At 41.8% G+C, this 26215-nt stretch overlaps 2 protein-coding genes across 2 annotated transcripts; both read right to left on the bottom strand.

The window, feature by feature from the left end:
* Positions 1 to 2020: 2020 nt before the first annotated feature.
* tmem271 (transmembrane protein 271) lies at positions 2021 to 3752 on the bottom strand. Its single transcript, XM_032554145.1, has one exon. It carries the CDS (start codon positions 3203 to 3205, stop codon positions 2417 to 2419), a length of 789 nt encoding a protein of 262 aa, XP_032410036.1. The 5' UTR covers positions 3206 to 3752; the 3' UTR covers positions 2021 to 2416.
* Positions 3753 to 17506: 13754 nt separating this feature from the next.
* On the bottom strand, positions 17507 to 24846 carry fnta (farnesyltransferase, CAAX box, subunit alpha). The gene is made up of 9 exons (XM_032554235.1): positions 24654 to 24846; positions 24161 to 24246; positions 23238 to 23352; positions 22318 to 22422; positions 20802 to 20928; positions 20495 to 20643; positions 18711 to 18773; positions 18265 to 18454; positions 17507 to 18153 (listed from the first exon to the last, which is right to left on the bottom strand). The coding sequence occupies exons 1-9, from the start codon at positions 24779 to 24781 to the stop codon at positions 18010 to 18012; spliced, it is 1107 nt and encodes a 368-aa protein (XP_032410126.1). The 5' UTR covers positions 24782 to 24846; the 3' UTR covers positions 17507 to 18009.
* Between the last annotated feature and the right edge of the window lie 1369 nt (positions 24847 to 26215).

Below are 26215 nucleotides of genomic sequence, written 5' to 3'. Positions count from 1 at the left end.
GCCACACAGAAAACGTCTAGAGCCGGAGTGTTTTCTACTTCTCCCTGCTCATGCATTCATCTCTTGCAAGGCAAACCCACGCTGAGCAGAATGAGTGAGCAGAAAGCATCATCATATAGTTCTGCGAACGATCGCCCTGAGCCTGTTGACGACAGCAGCCTCCTCTTTAAACTTTCTTCATCACAAAGTGCTCATCAAAGTGCTAAAAAAAAAAAAAAACCTCAAACACCGAGCCACAGATGCTCATTGAAAAACCTTTATCTGAAGAATAGGGAACCGCTTTAATTTGGCGCAGAGCCGCGCCGACTAAAGGTACAAACTAATGACGGCAGAGCCCCTTATTTTCCCCCCCGTCTTTGTTCCAGCGGTTAAGTGAAATTGGTGATGGTGAGGCTGAAAGGCTTTTTTTTCTCCTGGTCGGGAGAGGACCCATGCTGGAGGCTGATGACAGTTATTTGTGTGTGGCGCAGTTAATCAATCACTTCGAGTCAAATCAGATGGCACAGAGTGTGAGGCAGCTCTGCGCAGTTTGAATTTAAAGAGAAAACAGCAGGATGCCACCTTCAGTGCATTAAGGATTACATAAAATGCCTCCCATCTGGAAAGCAAACATGCTACTTATCACTGGGATCATCCGTCGTGCTACTGGGGGGGGATATATATATATGTATATATATAAACATACCTTAACTACTATAAAAACCTAAAGATGGTTTGGCAATAACAGGTTATATCTTTGAAAACAACATGTTGGATATTGAGCCCGGAAAGGTTTGAAAGGCGCGGCCACTAACAGTCTTGTGGTGGCACACAATGATAAAAACTTAAATAAATAACTTCTGCAATGCAAAGCTCATTCTCTCCTGTCTTGAAAACATTCAGCTTAAAGAATTTGGCCGACTTAAATAGGAGGCATAAGCCCAGGTTTCCTGAGAATGAATATGTTTAGCAAACATAAGTTGTATGTGAGATGTTTTCATAATTACACGTTCTTTATTATTATTATTATTATTATTATTATTATTATTATTATTATTAACTGTCTTGCGGTCTTAGTGCAACTCTCAGGAGGAGTGCGGCAAATGTCACGGTCAGACAGCGGGGAATTGTCCCGTCAGGCCGTCAGTTCCCAGAACCACACACACACAATAAAAACTTGTAAAACCGAGTAAAAACACTTTATGACCCTGTCTCTTGCAAAGGTTAGTCAACTATTTCAAAAACTTATAATTTTGTAGCCCCACCTCTGACTCAATGAACCCAAAAATATAAGGCATAGCTTTAAACACAGGTTCCGTACTGTGTTTAGTTTTGGTGTGTTTCAGGGACTTTGTTACACATCAGCTGGGCCAGAGTTTAGAAAGGGCTTTCAGGGGCAGTAACCCAGGGCAACAACCTTTTAGGGGTGGAAAGAAAAGATTGTTCATTTGTCTTTTTTATGTTGTTTGTTTTATGAATGTGTGTTTTACAAACACTTTACTTTATATAGAACACAGGATATAAACAAAGTCATGAAAATCACACAATACTGAAGTATTAGAGAATGTTGAGGTTATAGTACAGTTTTCTGGAACAATATGTAACTACTGACCAGCATACATAAATGTATACCCACTAATGTATACGGCCACCAGATAGGGCACTAAAACTGGGGCCCACGTCCTTCTAAATCTGGCCCTTTAAATTGATCTGACATCAACTTTTAATCAGGATGAAGTTATTTCTATTTTTAAAAAAGAAAAAATACAAAAGTGTTCCAGGAGAAAAATAACTATTTTAATATAGATGTGAGTAAAAAATTTTTTTAAATAGATCTATTGTAATTCGCATATGTGAAAGAAAGTTGCAGAGCGTAGGGCACCAAACCTGCCCCCCTTCTACATCCGGCCCTGTTTGACCAGCGGGGCGGGGCACCAACCTGAACCACGCCGCTGTTTAAACCAGCTCAGTAATAATTAGGGGGAAAAAATACATCGTGGAAGTTCAGGCTCAACACTGGCAGCAGTTTCGGGACTTCAGATGAGGTTAAATACACATTTTATTCACAAGTAAAAACGGTAACAGCAACCATTCAGGAAAACAGCAACTCCCCACTTCATTTCTTCCAGCAAGCTGTTGCGTTTATGGGCCTGGATGCGCCTGCACTTATCTGGGCCCGTAGGCTCCCACTTTTCATTTGATATTTTAAATGTTTTATCTGCTTTCAATCTGGCTCCTCAATTATATGTTACCAGAAAACATGAGAATAATGGTCTGCTGACATAACACCTCCTGTGCAACTCACTGTTATACTGTGTGTGTTGGAGGAAGATGGTTGTTTGTTTGTTTTAAGCAAAAAAAAAAAAAAAAAAAAAAAAAAAAAAAGGAAAAAAGTCAGTGATTGTCACAGCAGAGGCCAGGGCTGGCTCCGGAGCGGCTATGTGTTGCATGCCTCGGCGGGGAAAATGTCCTCGTAGGCCGGCGGCAGTTCGCTGGGGATCGGGTATGAGAATGGGAAGCAGTGGTTGAGCTCCGGGTCCCAGGGCCAGTATCCGGGCAGGTCGATGGACGGGTGGCCCCCGCGCTGCACCTCGGCCCCCGTCTCGTCCAGCACGCTGAACACCCCCAGGTTGATGTAGGACACCGGCTGGAGCCCCGCCGCCGAGCAGTCCCGCTCCTCGCTGAACACGATCGGCCCCCCGCCGCGCTGCCGCTGCCGGCTCCTAGAGAACTGCTCCGCCTTGTAGCGCTTGATGATAACCAGGTTGAGGAGCCCCAGCAGGCACTCCAAAGTGCTGAGGACGGTGGAGATGACCAGGGTCCGCTGGTACTCCCGCAGCTGCTGGCAGGCGGAGTTCACAAACACGGAGTGGAAGCAGTAGTGGGAAAATTTCCTCTCCACCAAAGAAGCCGTGTCCCCGTCCACGACCGCGCCGGAGAAGGCGGTGAGGACCCCCAGCAAGAAGACAACAACACCCAGGAGGAAGAAATTCCGGCAGCCGGGCTTCCGCACGCAACAGACCATCGCCGAGCCCAGCAGCACCTGGCCGGTCCCCACCAGCAGCCCGGAGTAGAAAGCCCCGGCGGCGGCGCCGAGGTGGAAGTGCGCCTTCACCGTAGATCCCAGCGAGACGCATCTTAATCCAACGACAACTTCGCTCAGGGCGCACACGAAGAGGAGGGCGCTGGAGCACACGGTGCACAGTCCTTTCCCACTCAACTTCATTATAGCCCACCTCTGCCGCTCTCGGCCCCTCTCCCCCCTTCTTCATCCTCCTTCGTGCTCTCCTCCGTCTCCTCTGGAAACACTCTCAGGCTGGGTCATCATCTGCCGGCGAGTCCTCCGGTTCAGAGCGGGCGAGCCTCGCCGCTGCGGCGTCTCTCGCGCATCCCCGCCGCTTTACAGGAACCCTATAAATAATTAATGGCAAAGCAGAGACGTTACCCCCCTCCACCTCCGCCTCCACCCCTCCACCACCACCTCTACCACCCTGCTCCCCTCCAGCCCTCGTCGGCAATTATCGATAATCCACACGCAGCCAATGATCGCTGTATCCCAAACGTCCAGACGCTCCTCTGAACTAAAACTTCTCCACGGTTTTTCCAAGCAGGAGAGAGAAGTCTGAGTCGGTGTGGACTGCCGAGCCTGCCGCCTGGAAGGCAGTGGGGTGTTTCTTTTCTTTCTTTTTCTTTTTTTTTGTGACAGAAAGGGAGGAGATTATAGGGGGTGACCAATGACCCGGGGCGTTCAAGCTCTCTACACTGCAAAAAAAACCAAATCATACCAAGTGCCTTTAGTGAAAATATCTTAGTAGACTTGAAATAAGGCAAAACTTACTTCTAATAACCTGAGTGACATTTTCGAGTGAAACTTTTTCACATGTAAAACATTGTCACCTTCCAAAGCTAATGGCTTAAGTCGTTTTAGCCAAAATTGACATTGGAAAAAAAAGACTTGGGTTGTTATTGTCTTATTGCAGCTCAACAACATTTAATTTCCCTTTGCGATTAATAAAGTGCTTTTGAATTTTAGGAAGGTGACGACATGTTAAAAGGCTGAATCCTCATGTATATTGTTAAAGGAAAATATTCCATCTCAAATTTAACAGGAATATAAATATTGTTTCGCAAAATATAATAGCTTGTTTTCTTAATGTTGATTTTTTTTTTTAAAGTACTAATTCCTGTGGCAGATTAGTTCACTTATAGTTTATTTTCCATACGTGAAAGAATTTGCGAAAGGAGCTGGTACTTTTCCAAAAAAAAAGAAAAATCAATATTAAGGAATGAGCTTAAAACAAGCTGCTCTATCTTGCTGAAAAGATACTTGTAAGTTAGCTTTGCTTTATCTTAAGTGCACAAAGATATTTACAGCAAACTCTAAACCAAACATACTTGGTAAGAGAGACAACATGCAAACTCCACCCAGAAAGTGTTGATGTGTTTATTTGCAGCGGTAGTCCAGACTCGGTTCTGTGAGCACCAGCTGACGGGACGCAAGGCGAAACTCTCCAGGTGGTTCCTTGAAGACAATCTCATATTGTCTAAGATTCACTGACAAAGAATTTTTTTGAAGACTTTTTTGGCAATAGTTGTAATTCGACAGGACGGCGGTAAAGGAACAGAGGGTGGGAATCGAACTCGGGGCCTGTCGCCTCTGTACAGGTTTTCCCGCTACAACCACTGAACCACGCCTGACGAATTCAATCTGCAAAACAAAATTCACACTCAACACCAGACTGGTATCAATATTGACTTTCTATACTTACTTTAAAACCCTTTTTTTTTTTTGGTCAATGAACAAAAGGTAAAGATGACTATAACGAGCTTGGGTTAGCTACTTAGCAGGTAAACATCTAATGTAATCTTGCTTCACACCAGCCCTGTTTAAGTGAACTCCAGTTCATTTGCCTTGAAACTCCGGTTCGTTTGGGGAGGTTGTGAACGTGCAATCAAACTCTGACGTAGACCAAATATCAAACTCTGACCCGGCTAAAAACCTTGGTCTCGGTTCAGTTGATGGTGTGGTTATGTGGACACAACTGGACTCCACTCCAAAAGCAGAAGGTGGACTATACCACTTCATTTCTGTTTACATTCTTTGAAGAAGGAAGTTGCGCTCAGCATCTTCTGAGACTTTTGTGTCGTTTCCTTCAGTAGTTTTTGGTGCAGCGCCACCACAGGCGAGGAGGGGAGCAGGTTTTTCAAAGGCTTTAGTTCGTTTGACTCAGTGCAATGTGAAAGCGAACCACATCAGTTGAAAATGTAACAAATGTTGCAATTTTGGTCACCAATCAAACCGAGTCTACCGGACTACAAGATCTGGTAACAAACTTGCATCATTGAAGACGGATGCCGTGCTTCTTGGCTTTAACTGCCTAACTTCTGTCCCAAAAAGCATAACCTACATCTGGTTAAAACAAACTACCCAATACTAGTTGGAGTGTCCCTTCTGATGCAGAAACACTTTGCTCAACAGAAGGTTTGATTCTGTGCACACCCTCAAAGCCCTCAGTCTTATGCTAAAACACAATCTGACAGCAGCAGGGACAGACTATGAATCTCATTTCTTCAAGTAATCTTTTAAATAAATGGAGTTTTAGTGGAACCACAACCCGCTCCTTTCGCGTAACACGTTCGACACATTCGGCGTACGCAGCATGTCGGCGTCCCTGAACGGTTTCTTATTTTGTGGAATCGGTTTTTGGGGCTTGAGAGCAACAGTTAGAGGATCCAGCGGCCGACTTGAAGCCGGACCGAGGCTTTGAGCTGTCCGCGGCCTTCTGTCCCGCTTGCTAAACTCCTCCACATCTTCCCCTAGAGTGAGCATGCTGACAGTGTAGATAAAAAAGGAAAGAAAAAAAAGAAACAAACTATCCCCTGGGATTTTATTTAAGCGATTTAATAGAATTGCGTGGGCGGGCCTACAGTATCTGCAGTTTGTTTTCTCTCTTCAGAGTCCAAACGGCCTTGGCACCGGTGAAGACAGGACCACAAGAATTGCATTACGGTCTTTTCATTTCAGAAGGACACACGGTGTGAGTCACCCACAGCCAGCGCTGTAACGCCAAGCACAGGCTCACAACCCACAGTCTAAAAGCCAAATGTTTGAGCGTGAAAACCTTTGGTTCATAATGTTAGCGCAGACAGATGAAACGGGAGCTCCACTAACTCTGAGGCCTCATAGTCAACATTCAACATTAAGTTTAAACTTTTTGGTCCTTCGTCCATTGTTATGTTTGGTGCCCTGATGTAAGATTTGACCGTATAATTGCGCAAGTTGGAATTGCAAAATCAAATTAGCCTAATGGAAACACGGCAGTTTGGGAAAGAAAGCTCAGGCTTTACGGTAAAAAGTTTTAACTCTAGGATGAGGCGGTTTATCAGCTGCATCGAAATTAGTGTATTTCACAAAACAGTTTTTTTGGGGGGGGGGTTGCATTACGTGAGCAACAACCGGATGTTACCACTAGCAGAAAGGACGAAGGAAGACAACAGGAAGTGGTTGGAGGATGACGGAGCATGTTTTCTTTTTTATTACTTATTGCGTGAATAAACTTATTCATGTGTGATTTTAATTGTTTCTTATTTAATGGAAACGCCACAATTTTGACATTTGGTTTTGTTTGTCATTAGCAGAACATCAACAAAGTTTTGCACACATTTGTAACGGAAATGCAGCGACTATCAGGTCATATAGCAACCAAAACACAGACAGGTGTTAAGTACGATAATAGATAGCAAACTTATGTTAACTGCTTGAGGCACCCAGATACACATCAGTGGTGTGTAACGCCCTTTTGATTTTATGCTATTTTCAAGCATTCTAACTATTGAAAAAACTACCCTCAGTTGTAGTCCAGTGCTTTTGCGGGGTGCTGTGCTAGAGGGGGCGCCAAAGCAATTCCTGAAAAATTACTTCTGGTCGGCATTCTCTGTTTCTGTGCCTATGATGTGTCCACCTCAGGAAGTATGTGGTTTCTGTATTCTTGTTGTCTCTGACAAATTAAATGAATTTATCCTCTTTATAATCCTGTAAAATAAGCTTTGTTGCAGTTTCTCTTCTCATCATGAGCTGACCATTTTCTATATTTCCTGTTTTGGTGCCAGGGGACATTACTACCCCAGCAGCTGTGAACAGTCGAACTGCACACAGATGTCCAAAAAGATAGCAGACCCTCAGTGGGCGCCCAAACTTGTAGAGCAGACTAGAAAGTATGAATTTGTCTTAATCGACCACAGAGAAAGAGAGATAGAAGAGGAACAAGAAAAAACTCTGGAGAAAAGTTGAAACTTCAGATTGGCTTTCCCTGTCAGCAGGACAAGCCGAAGAAGTTGGAACTGGAGTAAGAAATGGTTAGGCGTGGTATTTTTTTCCTCCCAAAATTAACGTATTGTATAATTCCATGTAGTCAGTGTAAGTGCCCTCCATATGGTAACCCAATTTTGAGTCAATGCCCAGTTAATGTGCTGTAGCCCCAAGTCAAATCCTCATGGAGCCAACAGCCAACTTCTTGGCTGGGCAAAAGGTTTGAGAAGAACCAAAGTCACTGAAAGTCAAACATCTGAGAGGCAAAGAAAAAGAAAAAACAGTGTGTGGACATGTCACAATGCCCTTTCCAACAGTTCAGGTCAGTGGACACTGCTCTTCTTTGTTTCAGGACAGAAATTAAACTGGGTAGCTTTTGAATCCTTCCCAAACTCTTGAAAGTCTTCAGGATGAGTCCCCTGATCTGTGAAGGGACTCCACGGTGAGACGCGTTGGCAGGACACCCAGGACTGTCGTGGTTGTCACTTCGCTGCGTCTCAACGTGAAAAATTAGCCAAAAGATTTGACTGCTCCCATCAGAAAAATTACACCAGAGACAAACCTCTCACTTCCATTTATCACAATGAGCCACCTCATTGACTATAGTGGTACGGCTGCCAGTGAGTCTGAGAGCCACTCTAATTAGGTCATTACTGCTTTGCATAGGTTTGCAGATAAGAAGCGGTGAATGACAAACTGATGATCTGCTGATGGATCTGCAGTCCTGCTGGCTGGTGACGGGGCGGAGGCGGGAGGGTTGGGGGTCTCTGTCGGCATTGGTCGGTCCGCTGATGTCGCCACAATCAGCAGCAACGGTGCCACCGTTCAGCAAGGGAGGAAACACAAATCTGAGTTTTGAAGGAGGCAACGGATCTAAACCTGATTTTACATTTGAAAGGATTCGACTTTGTGAATCCCTTAGTGACTAGGGGTGAATTCACACCTGCTCTGTTTAGTCCGCTTTAATCAAACTCTAATTTGTCTGGTTTAAGTCTGGTTTGTTTGGGGAGGGTGTGAACGCGCAATCGGACTCTGATGTGGACCAAAAAGCAAACTCTCGTCCGCCTGAAAACCTCCGTCTGGGTCCAGTTAAAGTGAACTCTAATGTGGTCTGAATGCATATGTGAACGCATCTGGACCAGAGGCCGCTCCCAAAACAAAAAGGCGGACTGCAGCACAAGGCATTCTGGTTAAAATACAACCAAAACAAACATAACAGGAGAAATGGCTCGTGGCCTTTTATCAAAGACTAAAGAGAAATCCTACCACCTCTAAATCTTGACGCTAATCCACTTTTGTTTACATTTTGTGAAGAAGGAAGTGTCAGTGTCTTCTTCAGTGTTTTTCATGTCATTTCCTTCTGTAGTTCTTGGTGCAGCGCCATCACAGGTGAGGAGGGGAACAGGTTTTTCAAAGGGTTTTTGTTTGATTGACACAGTGCAGCACGAAAGTGAAACTCACCAACTGAAAATGTGACAAATGTTGCATTTTTTTACTCCCCAATTGAGCTCAGTCTACCGGCCTTTCATGTGGGGGAAAGAAGCCTAACTGTGATTAAGAGCTGTGCGAATTACATTGTCTAAGAGAATAACCTGCGTTAACCTGCAGCAGTCGCAGGTCACACAGAGAGCATTTCAGTCCCGGTGTGACGCACCGCGTTAAATTGCCTGAACAAATCTGATGAAGCAGAAGTTGTTAACAGCATATGTCTTTCATCGGGACACAAACACGTCCCCGCTCTCCTGCATAACGCAGGCAATTTACTCGTCATGGTCACAAACCTGGGAGACGGTGTTACTGAGGAGGAAAGTAATTCCCATCCTCACGGGCGAGATCGTCCCTCGCACACACGGCGCTCGGTGAGCAGAACGAGCCGAAGCCGGCTTCATTTTAATGTGCAGAACACTCTTTGAACCAGACGATATATTTTTAATTTGTTTGTTTTTTTTAACACCAGGTGGGATTTAGGAGGAAAAAAAAAAAGTGTCCTCAAGTCAGACTTCCTGACAAAGAAGTGAAATCCTCCTAGAAGCAGCGTTTGAAATATAAATCACAGTACGTATCTGTGGAGCTTGTTGCTTCCGCCGTGCCAAAAAGCCAGCTGCCACGGCAACCGGACTGCAGTTGTACGGCGGCGGTGACGGGTCGGACGGACCGTAAAACCTCGTTTGATTCCATGAATATTAAAAAGTCTGGACCGGCTTTCTGCAGGGCTGGGAAGGGAGTTCAACGACGTTCATCCTGAAGGCAGAGAGACGTGGAATCAATACGGAGTCTGACCGGACCAGACTGGAGGACCAGGGGTCAGAACCTGGGTCACAATTTAGATGGGGCTCAGGTCACTGGGTTTTGGGGGGACGGCCTCATTGATTTGTTTGGTGGTCAACAGATGCTTTCCATACATTGTTGCTTTAAAGCCCATGTGTATTTGTTTAAATTTTATTTTACTGTATTTCTTTTTTTTTTTTATGAATAAATGTTTGAGTCTTGTGTTTTTATAGGACTATCGATGGAAATGAGCATTTTTGCTAAATCCAGTATATTATACATTCAGTAATTTGCACTGTCTCAATTAAATCAATCAATTTGAACAATATGACATCATAACTTTGTGTCTATCCTAAGGTAGACACATATACAGTTGTATATATATATATATATATATATATATATATATATATATATATATATATACAGTATATATATATATATATATATATATATATATATATATACTGCTCAAAAAAATAAAGGGAACACTTTAAGTGTTAAACACCTGTTTAAGTGTTCCCTTTATTTTTTTGAGCAGTGTATATATACAGTATATATATATAGTACAGACCAACAGTTTGGACACACCTTTCTAATTCAAGGGGTTTTCTTTATTTTCATGACTATTTATAAGGCAATAAATCCCACTGACAGGTCACACCTATGAAGTGAAAACCATTTCAGGTGACTACCTCTTGAAGCTCATCAAGAAAATGCAGAGTGTGTGCAAAGCAGTAATCACAGCAAAAGGTTGCTACTTTGAAGAAACTAGAATATAAGGGCTATTTTCAGTTGTTTTACACTTTTTTGTTTAGTGCATATTTCCACATGTGTTATTCATAGTTTTGATGCCTTCAGTGTGAATCTACAATGTCAATAGTCATGAAAATAAAGGAAACTCGTTGAATTAAAAGGTGTGTCCAAACTTTTGGTCTGTACTGTATATACATATATATATATATATATATATATATATATATATATATATATATATATATATATATATATATATATATACAGTATATACAACTGAAGTTAACATAATTACTTGATTGTGCTATAAAACAAATAATTTTTATAGCAAAAAAATTATTTGTGCTATAAAATAATTTTATTATTTTTAGTGATTGCAACAACAAAAACAGGCCAGTGATTGTAATGAAAATATTCTGCTTTCTTTTCTTCTGCATGGATGAAGCCGTTCCAAGGAGGGATGCTGATGACTTTGCTCAGTGCCTCTCTGGGTTTTGCTACATCTTTTCAGTAAAAGCAGAACCATCTGACATCTCCACTAATGCTTAGGATGTCAAGCCGATATCGTGTTCACATGAAAAAGAAATGTGTGTGTGGAGTCGGGAGCCATACCCAGAGGCCCACAGTCTACTAGATCCGGCCCTGGTCAGAACCAGGTTTAAATAAGGTGGTCAGAATTTAAAGATCTACCGAGTCATAGAGATTTTGCTCGATGAACAGGTAGCTAAAAACGACTGCGTGTAACCGCATCGATAGCACAAACTCGCTAAAATTCATCTCATAATGACTGCTGCTCTCAGAGGCCTGTTTTTAGTGGTTCGGCTGGATTTCCCTCCATTCACCTTTTGCGCTCATCAGCCTCATTCACGGTCCCTGCAGGTGGGTATTGTCATTTAAAAACAGGCCCAGTTAAAACGCCTGCAAAGAACGGAGGAGATCAGCAGCCAGTATGGCCAAAAGAGCAGCAGCTAACAAACCAGACGGACTTTATCTTTGGAGTCACTAAGAAGAAATTAACTAGATATGTGCCAAAAATGCAAATATCTGAGGAGTTAAATAGTGTTAATTTGTCAGTGAAGTGTTTGGAGTTTGTTTTGCTGCCCCCAACTGACCGAAAGGAGGCATGCAACCTGTTTAGGTGACGATGCTCGTCATGGTTCATAAAAGTCCTACAGCAAACATTTCAAAGGTTTGATCTCATCTCTGCTTGGATGAGATCAATATGTAACGTTTTTGCAGAGGAAATTTGAACATCTCAGTGAAAATCCTGTTCATTTATTATGAACACAGCTTCACTATTTGTCAGATGTAAAAAAAAAAAAAAAATGTGTGCGAGGTTATGTTGCTCTTGTTTCACTATGTGATGTAATGGATTTTTCTGCATACATCATACAACCAGAGCTCTGATAGACTGGTGTTAGAATGGCCCAGTCAAAGCTCAGACCGCAATGTAATTAGGTTAAACTGTGGCTAAACTTTGAATACGGCTGAGTTGGAGCTATTTTGCAACGAATGATGGGTGAAAGCTGTTAGAAACAAACCTCAACAGCATCTATTATTGATATTGATCAGTTTTTCTCCTTCTTGTTTTGCAATCAAGCACTATTTTTGTGTTGATCTATCAAAGCAAAAATTCTCCCAAAAGGTTATAACATGACAAAATGTGAAAACGTTCAAATGATCCAAATACTTTTGAAAGTTAATGCCTTTCACTTTAACTCTATGTTGCAGGGTTTTTTTTATTATTATTATTTTATGTAGTTTCTGTAGAGTTACTTTGAGATACAAAGCTCTCAATTAGCTCATTTACAACCAAAGAAGCAGGTAGGCAAACAAAACACAATTTAAGCAACGATAGCATCCCTTGCCGTAGCAACAAGTCTTCATTTCCTGCCTAACTCACTTTATATTGTTAAGCTTTTTAAAAAAACTTAATTTGGAAAAAAAAGGCAATTAGCCATCATCCCTCAGGTACAGACTGTCTGGTCAGTGGAAGGGAAAGAAAACAAAACAAAAACAAAGGGCGATTTCCAGGATGTCTTTAAGCGAATTATGTATTCTGTCCAAACTGCGTGCTTTAACGTTCACTTAAAACTTTGTTCGCGTTTCCTTCCGGAGCAGTGAAGATGGTAATGATGATGATCAGACCATTAGGACGGCTCATCAGTGGGGAGGAAGAGGGGGAAATAAAAGGCCACGTAATGATAATGAACTTGTGCGAGGTCACGGCACAGTGAACGGGAAGGTTTCAGCCGCAGGGTCACGACTGAGGCGCGTTAAAAGACACAAATAAACTAACGAGACCGGCTTACTTCACCACACGGGTTCTGTTGGGCCGGGATTCCCCACTGGTGGCTAAATTATGTCATCTCCACATAGACAGCGGAATACGTCTGGATGAAGAGGGAGCGGATCACAGTGGAAGCTGTCGCAGCTTCGTTGCCTTCCTTTGAAAACCTTTTTGGCACATGACGACAGTTTGTGTGTTTTATTGTTGGCTTTGCGTAATAGATCAACACAAAGTGGCGTACAGTTGTGAAGTGGAAGGAAATGCCACTGTTTGCAAAACAAACTTTTGTAAAATAGTGTGTATTCAGCGCACACACATACAGACACGCACACCACACACACACACACACACACACACACACACACACACCCACACACGCACACACACCTCTCCTAATTTGTTGTTAGAACCATTTTTCTGTAATTATAGCCATAGGTAATCTTTCCTGCCATAACTCTGTACATTAACTGAGTCTAATTGTTGCTGGATACCGCTCACTCTAATTGCTCCATTTGCACAAGAATATTTAAATATATTCCTAGATCACTATTTAATTTAGTAGAAATAGACATTATTTATATATATTTTCTTAATATTATTATTTATGTTTAGCATGCTATATTTTCTGTTTTCTGTATATTGTGCTGCTGCCCAGTGACGTCGTAATTCTGGAATTAGGAAAGTGCATCCTAGGTTAGCTCATGTTAGCTTAGCTGAATTCATTTTGAGATGTGTTTCTGTTGGCTGTCTACAGCTAGAGACTGAAATACTTGCCTCAGTGTCTGTGAACATGCCACATATGCTCAATTTAGCTTAACTTAGCTTAGTTTAAGGAATTTTGGAATACACCTCCATCAGCTATCTAGAGTCTGAAATATTTGTGTTTGTGATCATGCCACATAGTATCATTTTATCTTAGCTTAATTTAGCCTAGCTAATTCATTCAACATGGTTTCATTCTTGCTGAGTGAATTTTGGCGTACATCTCTGTCAGCTAGCTACATGTAGAGACTCAAATATTTGCCTCAGTGTTTTGTGAACTTCTCAGCTTAGCTTAGCTTAGCTTAGCCTAATGAATTTTGGGATTCAGCTCTGGTAGCTATCTACAGCTGGAGACTGAAATGTTTTGTGAAGATGCCACACATTCTCAACTGGATTTGACTGGGACATTCTAACACCATGTTTCTCTCTAAACCCTTCACTTGTAGCTTTGGCTGTACATTGGTTTCTTGTCCGGCTGGAAGCTGAAGCTCCACTCCGTTCTCCAGACTTGTTCAGCCTCAATCTGGTTTTCTTCCAGGATTGTCCAGGATGTGGCTCCTCCTGTCACCTCTGACCGGCTTCCTCTGCACCAACGCGTTCCCATAGAATAATGCTGCCATCGCCATGGTTCGCGATCGAAATGATCTTCAGGGTAATGTGCAGTACGTTTTCTTTGACACGTGACATTTAGTTTGTAGTCCAAAAATTCACATTTTGTTTTTCTATGACATGTTTTCAGTGTTTGGCTTCTGGTGGCATGCAGCGAAAGACAGAACAAAACAGTGCATTTGTATTTATTGATGATGGAATCATCGGCGATGGATATGCAGGTGTCCAGGGAGACATGTCACATACAGAAATACAGAAGTGCTAAAAGAAAATAGCATACGCAACCATTTCCAAAATCAGTGAAAAAGATTATCCTATCACCCCGAAAATCTTTCTTTTTCTTCTTTTTTGTAATCTTGCTGCAGTGAAGGTGAAATTGGAGGTTTTCCACCTCACTCACACGCCGTTGTTATGAACGATGCCCTCTGGTGCCTGAGGGCCGATGTTCAGCTTGTTCCTGCTCTTAAAAGGGAATTAGAAATGAGCTCAATCAACTTGATCCCTGAAACCCGAGGATCTGAGCAAAGGGCCCCGTGTTTCAACAGGTTCACCTCGACCGTCATGGCAGCACAGCGGCGCTGCGGGGCCGTTTTATACGCCACACACCACCGACCCTTTACGTAGATGGACGTGTGGGCTTTACAGGATTGTTGTGGGGAGACGGACTGAAGAGGGAAGCTGGGTCCCGGCCCTGCTCCGCCTGTGAACTGGAAGCAATCGTTTCCAGCCCCTCTGACAATCGCTGGAGCGTCAATCCTTCAGATCCTTTTTCCTACAATAACTTGATTTTTTCTCTTATCTTTCTCTCCCCCCCTCAAGACTCAAAGCTCAGACAGAAGTAAGGCCCCCTGCATCTGATGAAAGCCTTTCAAAGCAACTCTTTGTGTTTTTTTATTTACTCTTCATTGTGCTGCTCAAAACTAACACGCTGCTTTCTCTCCAAACAAACAGTCCTTTAAATTAGACCCATTAAAAATACTGAAATATATTTATTGAAGACAATGTTGCACTTAATCAAATTGATTATATATATATATATATATATATATATATATATATATATATATATATATATACTGTATATATATATATATATTGCTAGGAGGTAGAGGAACAACATTTAGATGAATAATTGTGAATCTAATTTCTGATTATTATTATTAGCTGTTTGCCTCTGAGTGCGTTTCCTTTCTGTTTTAAAGCGTTCCTCTTGTGTTTTGTTCAAGCAACAGACAAACATTTTAATTCCGCCGAGGCGCTTAATCGATGTTTGATTTTTCTTGTCGGTCTTATTTGCGTGCTAATAGGAAGCTGAGTCGTCTGAACGTCTGAACGTCGTCGTAAAGCATTCCTGATGCACAAAGAGCTTCGTTGGATTACCAAAATGAGTCTGGTGGTTCGTAGCCTCTTGTGGAAATCGTTCATAACACTTGAAACCTAAAACCCTTTTCACAGGTTAAAATAACACGGGTAAGGAAAAAATTTTCTCTAGAAGTGTTTTGAAACCAAATGGACTTACATTGTTTCATGCTTTAAGTGTTTTGCCACAGTTAGAGCCTTTTGCAAACAGTCACTTATATGTAATTTTTTTTTCAATGCAGCTAAATTGAGACAGAATCTTTCATATTAGGAAGTTAGATTACCTATATGTTGTTGTTTTTTTAATTGTGAAAAATATTTTTCCTTGCCCATTTCTATGGCGCCCCCTGGACTACTGGCGCCATGAGCATTTGCCTATACTGCCTTCTTCTTTTGTGGTTATAAAGCTCAATAGTCCAGGCACACATACGTCACCTCAAGCAACCCCACATGTAGCCCCCTTCTGTGTCTCAGTGATAGCAACACCGGAAACAGATGTTTCTAAACCAGAATGGATGGGGTCCAGGACTCATCCACGTTAAATCCACGCTGCCGCCGGCGGCTGCATCTGGACGGGGTTTCATGAAGGCCGCTGTAAGCTCACACTCACATGTGGCCTCAGATCCGGAGACAAGCGTCCGACTGACTCCGTGTGCCTGTGATGAAACCGAGTGGTTTGTATGGAGGAGTGCTGGGATTAATTAGTATTTTAATTATAATCTGGAAGTCTTTTTCTTTTTTTTTTTTTAGTTCTGCGTTTTACCACTAGGGAGCACTGTCCTCAGAGCAACGCTTAATGAGGTGCAGCAGGTGTCGCTTCCTGTTTAATAAAAATGTAAGTGTAGCCTAAACCGACACTGGCATGTCAGCCTGATTGTGTGTCATGGTGTTTTATTTTGGTTTTTTTAAGAGTCAGGTGCAGCTGGGAACCCGAAGCCTAAAACGTAACATCCTGCTGTTTAAAAAAAAGAAGAAAGAAATAAAGAAAAGAAAAGAAATCATTTCGAGTTGACTTTTCATTCAGTAATTCAAGTGCCAGGCAGTTTTCATGCTCGGTCCTGTCACAGCTACCGGTGACGTGAACTCTCCAATAACTCGATCCTCCACACCGAGAAGATGGAGGGAATGGCGAGCAGCCTTACAGAAGACATAATTACACACTGCTGGGATGCAGAAAATGAAAAGAGGGGTGGATTGGGCTGTAGTGTCAGCAGAAGTAGGAGCAGCTGCATCTAGTGGAGTAAATCCATTTCCAAGCTCGGAGGGAGTCCAGGACGTGAAGCTAAGGCTGGCGGTCCGTGTGCAGCAGCGGCAGCGGGACCCGCAGGGGCCGCAGGGCCCGCAGGGGCTCCAGGTTCGCTTTTCTCCTGGCGGCACGGAGCAAAGCCTGTCCAAGAAATTTTAAACAAGTTAAATACTTCTTAAGACTTTTTAAATACCACTTTGAATTAAATTTAAGATTGAAAAGATATAAATGTACAAAAAACGAACGTCGTCAAGCAAACTGGGAATATTTACACCCACATGGCTAGCTAGTTAGCCGTAGCCTTGTGTGTCCTTTGGAGTAATTTTTCATGAATTATTTGGGCTCATTTCCGACGTCATGTTATATTGCATCATTTGGACTCATTATTGACGTCATGCTGTCTCCTTTGGACTCATTTTATTCTCATTTCGGACGTCATGCTAGACACTAGCTCGTTTGGGCTAATTTTTTACGTCATACTATATACTACTTGTGTTTGGACTCACGTTATACCACGGCTCGTTTGACCTCATTTTCTAAGTTTTGTTTGGACTAACTTTTGACGTAATGCGTCATTTGATATAATTTTCTACGTCATGTTATTCCATGGCCCTAAATTACACTAAAATGAGCTCAAAGACACTTTATGTAGCAGTTTCAGGGCTGCCTCAGTGTCCACCTTTCTGGACTCATTGAGTGCACAACTTAAAAACGCTGTTTACAGATTATATTAGTGGAATGTTGAGTGGTAAAAAACCCCCAAAAAACCAGAAATAACCAGACACCAGAGCAAACAATACAAATTAGCTTCCTTAACACGTCAGCAGAGTCACAGGCTGATATTAGCCTCCATCCCATAATGCATCAATTGCTGAATTTGACTTCTGATATTTTAAATCATTGCAACGCGATAAATCAATGATCAGAATCCAGCAGCACAGTAGTGTTTTATTGCTCAGCTGCTTTATTGTCACAGAAGGAAAAGGTTCTGCTAACAACTGTCAGTATTTTATCTCAAGTTATGTTTAAACATGACCTACCCTTCCACTCACACTAATAATCTTCCACATTAGTTTGCAAACTAGCAGCCAACTTAAAGTCCCGTTTGTCTTTTCTGCCACCGACTTATCGCCCGTTATCAACCCTCTGAGCTGTAGCTTGGATGCTGTTGTGCAAACAAAAGCAAAGAGTCCTTTCACACACATAAGATGTGTAATGATATTTTAAAAAAAATAACTGTACTTCTTTAAACTGTTTCAGATGAAATAAGCAAGAACAGGGAGTTAATATTTATACGGAGTATACATTCTTCTAAGTGACGGCATGTTTACTCCAAGACTGAAGGGATTTACAGAAGACTTTACAGCGATATCAAACTCCATGTGTTGGTTAATGTTAATGGAACATGGAGGGGAGTGTTAACGTGGAGCTCTAGCTGGCCTCCTGGGTGTCGGCCGGCTTGGTTTCCTCATTCGAAGGGCCGTCTCCTCCATATTTGTTCTTTAGTGAACGTCCCAAAAACTGCCAGTACTCCTTACGAATGGTGTCCTTCTCCTGGGCCAGAAGCTCGCAGATCTTAGCGGGAAGACAAACACGAAACGGAAGAAACATGAATCGACTGCAGCTTCCGAAATTGATTAAATAAACAAAAAGTGCTAATTTCTCAAAGTGTCAACAAGTGCTCACTTCCAGAGCCTTTTTTAACGTCTCCTTATGTTCCTGCTCCAGATTTTCCTTTTGGAAGCTGGACTCCAAAGCGTCTTCGTAGCAATCGAAGAGGAAAGCGAGGAGGTAAGGCGAGCAGTGCGTCTCTTTCAGCTCCAAGATCTTTTCCAGCAGGCCCGGCTGAGATGAGAGGCCTCTGTCCTGCAGCATCCTGATGGGAACAACAAACAAAAAAGGTGGAAAAAAAAAAAAAATATATATATATATATATATAAAAAGAAGAAACAGCACCTCAGAGCCTCTACATTTTAAATAACTGGATCACAACCGTGTCAGTGGGCTCCCGCTGCACGCTTAAACATTCCTGTCCTCCACACTGAAAGGGACCAATTCATTCTTAAACTGGAGAAAACCAGAAAAAACTGTTCCCTTTCAGGGTTTCCAGGAAGTTAAATCTCACTTCTCACCCTTTCAAATAATTCCAGGCGCTCTCGTTGTGAGGAGCCTTCCTGATCTGGTTCAGACAATACCTAACACAAAGAGAAGAAGGCATGAAAATGAATGAAAGCTGAAAGATTCACACAGTGGAACAAACGCTGCATGCATTATTTGACAGCAAACACCAGGAATTTCTGGGATTTCTCAAACAGGAAGACATGCTAACAGCTGTTCTCATGTCGTTTTTCGTCTGGGAACCATTTTCAAATCCTTGTGCTGTTTTCTCCTCCACTCAGACCTGTGGATCTTTGATAAATACTAATTTTGGAAGTTTTTCTGAAGTGTTTTCATGCAATATATTAGAGAAGATAATCTTTTAGCATCTAGTGATTTGATTCTGACTTCTAGGTTCACAATTCGGTTCAGAAACAATGTTTGATTCCACAACCAGTTTTTTTTATTCAAATGTTTAAGAGATTCTATTTAAATGATGTGACTGACGAGAGAAAACGACACAGTATTTATTTAAATGGTTCTTTACTGTAATGAATCCCATAAGTTTACATTTCAAACAAAAATCTGTTTTGCTTCTGTTACTTAAATTATGTATGAAGTTAGCCTGGATTTTTCTTTATTATTCAGAATATAATTTTACAAAAAAAAAAAAAAAAATGAAATCAAGCAGAATAAAATCGATTCAGAATTCCCAGGACAAGGACTTATGATTCGCTAGAGAATTGATTTTTTTTTTTCCCCATATATGAATAAAACACTAGTAGTGTGGGAAATATTCTTTTAGTCAAGTCTTTTTTTTGTCAATATGTTGTAAACATGATTTTTATAAAAGTCATTCTCTATGACACAGGTGTCAAACTCCAGTCCTGGGGGGCCACAGTCCTGCAACTTTTAGATGTGCCTCTGCTGCCCCACCTGAATAGAATAATTAGGTCATTAAGGCTCTGGAGAACTGATCTACACAAGGAGGAAAATAAGCCATTTCATTCCAGTGTTTTGTACCTGTGGCACATCTAAAAACTGCAGCATAGTTTGAGGACTGGAGTTTGACAGTCCTCAAACTGTCAAACTTTGAGGACTGACCTAACTAAAAAGGTTAGTTAGGCCTTAACTAACCTTTTCAGTTAAGGTCTATGACCCTTAACTAAAAACAATGTATAAAGTCAAAGAGAAAACGGTTCGCTAATTTAGAAATCTGAATAGATTTCCTATAAAACAGACTAAACTCAGGCTGCTTTGTTTTGAAGTGTAATGCTGCTTTGCAGATTTAAAATTGGTTTTAGCTGATCAAAGGTAAAAAATGTTCCTAAGGTCTCTCTGAATCATCACATAAAAACCTCATATTAATCAGTTAAAACAGAATTTTACTATTTTTGTGATTTTTTTTTTTACCCCAATAAAATTCATTAACTTATTATGTTGCTACTTTACAAATATTTGCACTAATTTGTGACAGTAAATGTTACTTTTTGTTACTCGCCATGTTGCTCTACCACTCTGCTGCCTCAGCCTTCAGGAAGACTTCACATCAAGTAAGGTTGAGGCAGCAGAGTGGTAGAAGTAAGAAATACTGCCACCTGCAGGTCGGAGTTAGCCACCTAAACTATTCTTGACAATTTCTCTGAAAAATGTGCAGTTCAATTAATCTGTTGATTTTGCACAAGAAACTGTACAACATATCAAAGCTTGTTTTTGTAACATGACTAACTGTAGAAGAAAAAAGCTCAAGGAGTATGGATACTTTCATTAGGAACTATTTTTAAAAGAAAACAAAAATATATATTTTTTAAATGCTTACTGTATCTCTCTCTGCACGATGGCCGGGTCAGAGAAGCCCGTGGTGTGAGAAATGACAAAGTGCCTCTGGTTCCACGCCGAGTTGTTCCGCACGTCTTCGTCCAGAAGATTCTCCACGAAGTCCAGCTCGTTGTCCCACAGCTTGTACTCCTGAAGGTCAAGCACAAAGAAACGACGTCAGACGTGGAGCCCCAACAGACACACCGTCACACCCCCAAACTTTAACAGAAAAAAAAAAACACAAGAGAGGAGAAAAGATTCTCTCTGAGGTTTTGTGAGGCGAAGGAAGGATGAGGAGCGCCGCTGACCTGGATGACCCACTGCCTGTGCTGCCAGGCGTGGTAGTTCTTGGCATCCTGGCTGAGGACGTCTGCGATGAACTGCAGCTCCGCTGAGGGGTCGTTCAGCCACTCCACCACCATGCGCCTGTGATGCCTGGACAGGAAGTCAGAAAACACGCAAATACGGGCTCTTAGTGACTCCTGATTTCTATAAATGGATTCATTTCCCAATAATTCTGTTTTTTCTTTTCATCCCTCGTTAGTCATTTTATCTCACTGCAACAACAACAAAAAAATCCAAATGAAATCAAAACATCTGTTTTGCTCCAAATATAGTGGGGTCACACTCTTAAGCCTCCCTGGCAAGGTCTATTCAGGGGTCCTGGAGAGGAGGGTCCGTCCTGAATCCGGATAGTCGAACCTCGGATTCAGGAAGAGCAGTGTGGTTTTCGTCCTGGTCGTGGAACACTGGACCAGCTCTACACCCTCGGCATGGTCCTGGAGGGTGCATGGGAGTTCGCCCAACCAGTCTACATGTGTTTTGTGGACTTGGAGAAGGCGTTCGACCGTGTCCCTCGGGGAGCCCTGTGGGGGGTTCTCCGGGAGTATGGGGTACCGGGCCCTTTGAAACGGGCTGTCAGGTCCCTGTATGACCGGTGTCAGAGTCTGGTCCGCATTGCCGGCAGTAAGTCGGGCTCGTTTCCGATGAGAGTTGGACTCCGCCAGGGCTGCAAAAATACAAGCAAAAATGGGTTTTCTCCGTAGGGTGGCTGGGCTCTCCCTTAGAGATAGGGTGAGAAGCTCAGTCATCCGGGAGGGACTCAGAGTAGAGCCGCTGCTCCTTCACATCGAGAGGAGCCAGTTGAGGTGGCTCGGGCATCTGGCCAGGATGCCTCCTGGACGCCTCCCTGGTGAGGTGTTCCGGGCACGTCCCACCGGGAGGAGGCCCCGGGGAAGACCCAGGACACGCTGGAGGGACTATGTCTCTCGGCTGGCCTGGGAACGCCTTGGGATTCCCCAGGAGGAGCTGGAACAAGTGGCCGGGGAGAGGGAAGTCTGGACCTCCCTTCTGAAGCTGCTACCCCCGCGACCCGACCCGGATAAAGCGGAAGAAAATGGGTAGATGAATGGATGTTTTGTTATGAACCTCAATTCTAAAAATCAAGATGAAGTAAAAATAACAAAGATGTATAGAGTAAGCCCACGTTTTGACTCTCTCCTCTAATTTTTACGTCTTTAAATTGGAGATTGGAGATTGTGATTAGCAACACACCAATATGAACATTTGGTCCGATACTGATATCCGATTTTAATACTGCTGTTATGGCCAATAACCGGTATCATACAATGTTTCTCTACTGTTTTGACACCTCTGCAAAGAAAACGACCAGAAACAAATGGCAACAAGATGAAAACAAATACTGGCTGTTAACCAATTTATCGGGCCGATACGTAAAAAAAACAAAAAAGACAAATGTTGGACCGATACCGATGTTAGTGATATTGTGCGCGACTTGTTGTGATCAGTGGAAACGCGACTCACCAGACTTGGTAGTTCTTGGGCTGCTCCTCGATGATGTTGGTGATGTATTTCATCTCCTCCCTCAGGTCCTTGGACAGAGCTTGAAGCAGAACTCGCCTGTAGTGCCTGAACAGGAGCAGGTCCAGCGTTAGATCGCACCACGACCTCAGAACGTAACCGGAAACATTACACAGTCTGAGCTTTGATGCTTTTCCCAAACTCAGGCCTGTTGCCTTTTCCCTAAACATTTTAAATATTTGAGTGCAAAGCGTTTACTTTTATCACCTGTACATTTGATGACCGAACACTGAAGCTGGATTCTGATTGGGTAGTAGTCTTAAAGGGCCGTTTCACTGTTCTTGGCATCTTAACTAACGCAAATAAATTCTGTTTCAAAAATAATGAAAACCAATCTCAAATGTAAAGTGTATTAACTTCCAAACAGAATATTTAGTGCATTTATAAGGTTGGGAAATATCCATAATAAAAACCAGAGTGAAACCCGTTTTCATCTTAGGCCGCCTCAAGAAAGTTTAAAGGGTTATGGGAGAAAAGAGTAGATAAAGTTCATAAACAAACTGTTGAAATATGAATAAATCTGCATTGGATGAGATATTAAAATAAAAAAAATATTAAGCATCTTTTCAACTTGGTCCAATTTAGCAGAATACAAAGAATAAAACTATTGTGATTTGACCGATAAAATAACATTTAACTGCCAGCTTGAAGGTTCAATATCTGAACTGAGAAGTACCATTTTCAAAGCCAGTTGAAAATTGTATACTTTAAAATTCTAAAATGGTATAAACTCCTACCCCCAAAAAACACCTAAAAAAAGACTCTACACTGTATGTTTCCCTCGTTTTAAGCTCAATAGTTTAACTTTTCTTGCTTTTATTCACTTTTTTAAACTGCCGTTGTCTCACAAGAGTGACGCTCACCACACTGTGTAGTTTGCTGCGTTCAGGTCAATGGCGTCGGCTGTCAGAGCGAAAGCCCTCTCGCTCTTTTCGTCCTTCTTTAGGAGCGCGCGGAAATAGTCATAAACATCAGCAACTGTTGGACAAAACACACGGTGACGAGTGGCGCGACGTTCAAATCCCATTACGTTCAGTCTCCAAAATGGGAACACACAGAGTGCCGCATCACACTGCAAAAATGTTTCCCAGCGATTTCAATCAGTTAGAATGTCACTGAAAAGTTTCAGTTCAAGTCCTTTCATTCAAAATGTGAAACTCATGTGGGTTTTTATGTATATTCATTTTTAAGGTTGCAGCAAGCAGATGATTTAAAAAAAAAAATCTAATAAGAATATTGAAATAAAAAAAAAAAAAAAAAGGGTTTTAATGATTAAATAAATCTTTGTTTTGGAGCACGTAATTTTTTGGGGAAAAAAAAACAAAACATATACCAACGCACTCTAGTGTTTCCATAGTTCAGAGTGACGTCAGCCCACCTAAAAACTATTATTCTGTTTGACATGCGTGTTTTATAGTTTATATTTATTTCAACTTTGAATTTAGATCAACTTCCAAAAGCATTGAATAAATAAAAGTCCGTTTTTTTAAATATATATATATTCTGTCACATTTGATTTTTTTTTTGATTTTTTTTTCTTCAGAAAATTGGGGGGGGGGGATTAATCAAAATCGGAAATCGAAATTTGGATAAATAAATCAAATCTGAGATCCTCCATTCTCCGCTAATTAGTTACTGCATATACTGTACAATGCACGGACATACTTTCCAGTGTAAATAATTATCTGTTATACAACAAGAGTTTCACTTTTTGAAGAACTCAACGTTTTGATGATAATCTAATCAGTTGAGATGCACTCCTGTGGTATCCTAGCAACCACCTTACACTTGTCAGAGTAGGCGATCTTCACTACGGGATTTGGTCCGTCGTCTTGCGGAACAGGCTCCAGATCAGCCCACTCCTTCCGGTCTCTGAAAGATAAAAACACAGCACTGATCCAACCGCATACCTCAAATACCCCCGGAAACCAGCTTACCACAACTTTGAAAACTAAAGGAGGGCTACTAACAAAACTAGATTGACCGTCAGCGGAAACTGTCATTTCTTTTATTACCATGATCTCTATTCGAGCACAAATAGAGGCAGAAATGCCAAACCAAAGCTGTTATATTAGCCTGTAGCGACTTAATTATTGTTACCGTCTGATAAATGACCATTGACATGCTAAAATTATTATCGCTACGACACTTAAAACATATTCATTCTTAAAGAAGTAATATGGAAAAAGTGGCGTCTCGAGAAACTTGCAAGAAACGCCTCCTTGCTAACGGAGTAGCTACTGAGGCTAGGTTAGCCAGCGACAAGACGGGAAAAGTACCTGTACAAAATGTATCGGGTTGGGTCGGCGCCATAATTGTCCCCGAAGTGGTCCCCGACCTCTGCATCCAGCTCTTTCTGCTCTTTAACCCCCAGGGGTTCACTGGAGGGCTCCTCAACAGTTGACATGGCTAACTTCTAGCTTTGTCTCAGCCAGAGCGCTGCTTCTTCAGGAAGGAGGACGCAGCTTCCGGTGCCTCTGCGGACGGTGGGAAATATCAGTTTCCTCCTCACCTGCAGGAAGAAAGTGTGAACATCCGCAGGTGCAACTGTATTTTGATAACATCGTGTGTAATTGTTGACCTAACACAGATATAACACGAAAAGATCAAAAGTTAACAACTACGGTTGGCTTGGACTTATTAGTCCAAACCAACATATTCTGTTTTACTCTAAATGCCACCATCTCCTTAATTTCATGGCAACAAAACATTTTTTTTTCTAGAAATTGTCCTAGTTTTGGTCGGATTTTATTTGAAATTCGTTTCTCATAATTTCACAACCGCTCACTTTTAAAACGAAACACTTTCGTCACAACTTTCAGACGGTTTGACAGAAAATCAATTAAAGTAGCCCACTCAGCAGGTTGACTGGCAGATTTATTTGACGATGGTGGTCATAGGTGCAAAATTAAATTGGTGCTCTAATCCAAATGTACTATTTTCTATGATTATGAAACTGAAGATATTTTTATATGGGCTCAAACGAACTTCAGTCGAAATAATGAAATCTTTCTGCTCTGTTGTGGAAGATTATGAAATCTGGCCTGTTGACAATATCTGTGGTGTCAGTTTAATATCAAGAACCATTCCTTTAATTGGCTCATTTGAAATATTATTTTCTGAGGAACAAAATTTTGAGTTTTTAAATTGGCTGTACCTGAAATATAGACATATAAACAGTGCATTAAAATCTCACTTTGTAATTTAGTGAGATGATTTATTAGGCAAGTTATATTTTTTGAATTTTTTGGGGACATTTTAAAACGTAACCATTCTACAGTAAAAACGTTTTTATTCTATTTTATCAATTAAACCCATTTTTAAAAGTTCAGTGGTGGCATTAAGGAAGTGTTGTAAAAAAAACAAAAACTGTTTACAAGTTGATGATAAAAGACGATTTAATAACTTTCTCATATGGTACGACCCGTCTGGTAAACAATGTTTATCCCTCGCTTAGCCAGGTTCTAACAACGTCGTGTACGAGGCACACTTAAATGCACCATGAGCAGGGTCGTGCAGAGAACTTTGGAGGGGCAGGGGCTCAAAGTTAAAAAGGGCACATTGAACAAGATCTTAAAACACTGTACAGCAACAGAGCAACAACCCATATTAATCAAGAATTTAATTGGATCCTACTAATGCAAAGCAAATGTAGTATATTATCAGTGGGGAAAACTAGCGGGAGTTTTTATGTACCAGGAGTCAGGCGTTCTCCAGAGTACCGAACCTGGAGCGCCCGACCAGCTAACAGCTGACCAGGGGAGCTGGCTGTCCGAAAATGTCAGAGCAACATTGCAATTAGGTGACGTGTTGATGAACCGAGTAGATATTTGAGACAGAC

The sequence above is a fragment of the Xiphophorus hellerii genome, chromosome 23 (genome assembly GCF_003331165.1).
Source record: "Xiphophorus hellerii strain 12219 chromosome 23, Xiphophorus_hellerii-4.1, whole genome shotgun sequence".
Taxonomy (NCBI): domain Eukaryota; kingdom Metazoa; phylum Chordata; class Actinopteri; order Cyprinodontiformes; family Poeciliidae; genus Xiphophorus; species Xiphophorus hellerii.
This window is presented reverse-complemented; position numbering and strand designations above follow the sequence as displayed.

Bases quoted from the DNA above. Each gene is read 5' to 3' on its own strand.
- tmem271 (XM_032554145.1), bottom strand. From the start codon at position 3,205: ATGAAGTTGAGTGGGAAAGGACTGTGCACCGTGTGCTCCAGCGCCCTC.
- fnta (XM_032554235.1), bottom strand. From the start codon at position 24,781: ATGTCAACTGTTGAGGAGCCCTCCAGTGAACCCCTGGGGGTTAAAGAG. The intron at 23,353-24,160 runs GTAAGGTGGTTG...TTTGTCCAACAG, and splicing joins GATCGCCTACTCTGACAAGT to TTGCTGATGTTTATGACTAT. The intron at 22,423-23,237 runs GTGAGCGTCACT...GCTCCTGTTCAG, and splicing joins GCAGCAAACTACACAGTGTG to GCACTACAGGCGAGTTCTGC.